The sequence below is a fragment of the Propithecus coquereli genome, unplaced genomic scaffold (assembly GCF_000956105.1).
Source record: "Propithecus coquereli isolate 6110/MARCELLA unplaced genomic scaffold, Pcoq_1.0 Scaffold117, whole genome shotgun sequence".
NCBI lineage: Eukaryota > Metazoa > Chordata > Mammalia > Primates > Indriidae > Propithecus > Propithecus coquereli.
In genome coordinates this window covers 1,898,989-1,902,854 of record NW_012135747.1, presented here as the reverse complement: position 1 = coordinate 1,902,854, position 3,866 = coordinate 1,898,989, and the positions used below count along the sequence as shown (strand labels likewise).

General features: G+C 36.8%; 1 protein-coding gene across 1 annotated transcript in view; it reads left to right on the top strand.

The window, feature by feature from the left end:
- Nucleotides 1-3,866, top strand: part of TET1 (tet methylcytosine dioxygenase 1) — a 137,957-nt gene that overhangs the window by 95,744 nt on the left and 38,347 nt on the right. Inside the window, exons 5-6 of the mRNA XM_012658512.1 lie at nucleotides 3,035-3,125; nucleotides 3,691-3,784. Of these exons, the coding sequence (XP_012513966.1) occupies nucleotides 3,035-3,125; nucleotides 3,691-3,784 (185 nt within the window). The remainder of the gene's footprint in view (nucleotides 1-3,034; nucleotides 3,126-3,690; nucleotides 3,785-3,866) is intronic.

Genomic DNA, 3,866 nt, shown 5'->3' with positions numbered 1-3,866 from the left:
ACTGAGAAAATCTTGCTAGGGTAAAGATTCTCAGGCAAGACTGTTGAGAAATTTACTCAGTATTCGAAACATATGAAAGCTTAAGTTGACTCCTGTGTTCATTATTGGGAAGGATAAGTATTCATTTTGATATTTTTTAACCACAGTAGAAAAAATAGCGTGATGTAGCGATGCCTTTTAGTTCTTGATTATCCAGAGTACACTTGATATCCTGAAATAATATCCTTCCATTCCTCTGCTCATCATTCAACACATAGTTTTTGGCAAACTACCATGTACCAGTCACCAAAGATAGGCTCTCCTGGGCAGAATCTCATAATCTGGAATGGGTGACAATGCTGTCTGAGTGGGGTAGAATTGGGAGAATAAGAGGTTCTTGGACCAAGGAGACAAGAGTGGAAAATGATAATGGCTCCTATTCTAGAGCTCTTACTACAAGTCTGGTATTATGCTATGTCTTGACTTGTGATATTCATAGCAACTCTACAAAGGGAGGGCTTTTTATCCCCGTTTTACAAATGAGGAAATTGAGGGACAGAAAACTTAACAGCTAGTAAGTAAGTGAACTGGGATTCAGAGATATGCAGCCATCTCAACTGAGAGCCTTACACTTAGAACTTTCACCCTCTGTTGCTTCAAAAATCTGAAGTATAAAAGAGAGAACACTTTTCTAAATATCATTACAGTTGGGAAAAAGGCCTATAATTCCAAATGTAAATACCAATAAAGTTTATATACCTGAGCTAGTCTAGTTTTACTGTGTGCATGGTTCTAAAAGGATGCTTTTCTAGTTTCGAGACGCTTTCTTAATACAAAATAACTAGTCACAGTTTATAAGAGTAAAGACAGCCAGGCATTCAAAGTTGATTGAGTACCTGCAGTGGACTCAGAACTGTTTTATACACTGTCACTAACATGTCTTTCATTAATCATTCCATGTCAGTTTACTGTGCTTATTGTGTAAAAAAGGTAACTTTAAGATCCAGAAATTATTCCAAGTAAGACCATCATATCTGAGGGTAAAGAATTTCCATGGTGGTATTTTATGTTCTAGCAAAATAGAGTCAATTGATCTTGAGATCAGGGTTCCTCAAACTTAGCATTACTGGCATTTTGTCTCTAATAGTTCTTCGTTGTAGGGGAGCTATTCTGTGCATTGTTGGATGTTTAGCAACATCCCTGACCTCTACCCACTAGATAGTAAGTAGTACACATACATATCTGCTGAGTTTCACAACAAAAAATGTCTCCAGATATTGCCAAAGTCCTCTTAGCAGCAAAATTGCCCCTGGTTCAGAACCACTGCTCTGATCACCAATAAAGTAAGTTAAAATCTATTCACTATATCTTGCTTAATAAGCCACAGAAGTAAGTCTTCTTTATAATTGATGTCCAATGAAAATTATTAAATAATGACTTTTTGGTGTAGGTAGAAATTCATGAAATGCAGAAATTCCCCAGTGATTTTTTTTGTTGAGATAGAGTCTCACTCTGTCACCCAGGCTAGAGTGCAGTGGCGGCATCATAGCTCACAGCATCCTCAACCTCTTGGACTCCAGCCATCCTCCCGCCTCCCCCTCTGGAGTAGCTGGGACTACAGGCCTGTGCCACCATGCCTGGCTAGTTTTTTCTGTTTTTAGTAGAGAAAGGTCTTGCTCTTGCTCAGGCTGGTCTACAACTCCTGACCTCAAGCGATCCTCCTGCCTCAGCCTCCCAGAGTGCTAGGATTACAAGGGTGAGCCACCGCCCCCGGCCCCTGGTGATTCTTTTTCTTTTCTTTTCTTCTCTTCTCTCTCTTTTTTTTTTTTTAACAGTACATCTAGGTTTGGAACCCAGTGATTCTTGTTGTACACGATGCTAAGAGGCCAAGTTAAAAGTATTGTTTTCCCAAGAAATGTATAATTTATGCTCTCAAATTCAAACAGGGCTGCGTGCAGTAGCTCACACCTGTAATCCTGGCACTTTGGTAGGCCAAGGCTGGAGGATTGCTTGAGGCAAGAAATTCAAGACCATCTATGAGCAAGAGCGAGACGCCAGCTTCTACAAAAAATAGAAAAATTAGCTGGGCATAGTAGCACGTGCCTGTAGTCCCAGCTACTTGGGAGGCTTTGGCAGGAGAATCTCTTGAGCCCAAAAGTTTGAGGTTGCAGTGAGCTGTGATGATGCCACTGCACTCTAGCCAGGTGACAGAACAAGACTGTTTCAAAAAAAAAAAAAATTCAAAGGGCACAAAAACATGGAAATGTCTTCTCATAGTTCCCATTCTCTGAAGATAAAAATTCCTCTTATACAGTTTTCTATAGGAATTAACATTATTACTGATTTTAATTTTGTTTCCACGTTTACAAAATTTAGGTCTTTTAGAACATACTATTTTTGCCACTTGCTTTTTTAAATTCATCGAATCGTAGATTTTGTGATATTTGTAAGAACTGTTTCAATAGCTTTCTTATATTCCGCTATATAAGCATTCCATAATTTATTTAACCTATATGTTATTGATATAGGTTATTGATAATAGGTGATTTAACCTACATCTTAACATCTGTTAAGAATATTCCTCTCTTTGATATTACAAATAATTAACAAGGAACATTCTTTTGTACATTTAGTTTATAAATACATAATTGCTCTAGTGTATAGTATAATAAATTCTTAGCAATAAAATTGCTTGGCTCAATTTTAATAAGATTCTGAGGCCAGGCTTTTTAGATTTATTACTCTTGGATAACTTTTAATTTTACACTTGAATTATTACAGATTTTTTTAAAGCAGGAGATGGGAGTATAAATACAACCCACATCTTAAAATATTTTTTTCCCTCTGATCTTAGAGGAAGAAAGAATTAGGAGCAGGAAGAGTAGAACATTAACAAGTTAAATTCCATGGCCTATTGTCCTTGACTTTAATTATTAAAACCTTGTCAAGATTCATGGTTCTGAATTGAGGGGAAAAAGAAAAATAAAAATAGCTCCTCCTTGCCCCTATGCAAATCTGTAAAACTTTGGGTCTAATAATCTTATTCCTTCCACAGATCGAGTTATACAAAAAGACAAAGGCCCATATTATACACACCTTGGGGCAGGACCAAGTGTTGCTGCTGTCAGGGAAATCATGGAGAATAGGTGAGGAAATATGCTTCCCTGTTAAAATCATTTTTATTGTGGACCTGACTCAATCCAGATAAATTATCTCTGGGACCAAACATCAGGTGAATAGAAAATTTTCAGCAGTATGAGTTGGATGTTTCTTAGGGCCCAGGAAAAGAGGGGTGTCCTGGTGTACTTGCTCAGTCCCTCATCACATGAGCTGTTGGGCACATAACTGGGCACTCACAAGGCAAGGGTAATTGTCTTTGATAAGTCCAGAAATACTTACTTTCATATTATTGTATAATAGTAGAAATAGGTCAAATTACCCCCCCTTCACACTGCACACTCTACATTCCCATTGCTTGTCTTGGAGTCAGGCTTTTTTAAAAGAGTCATCTTTAAGGACAAATAGAACTGATAACAAATAAAAACATCTACCACACAAGTGCAAATTTTTTACAAAAGTAAATTATGAGACATGTTTGATTTTTGAACTTCTGTTCATCCATATATTATACTTATTAAGATGTTAAAAGTTGAAGGTTTCAAGTGTAGATTGCAATTAATTAGTACATTCTCTCCTGTGTTTTATACTCAGGTATGGTCAAAAAGGAAATGCAATAAGGATAGAAATAGTAGTGTATACTGGGAAAGAAGGAAAAAGTTCTCATGGGTGTCCAATAGCTAAGTGGGTAAGTATTTCTCATTTATGCATTTTTGAAAATGGATTTATTCTACATGTAAAATGAATACATTTTTTGTCCCATGAAAATA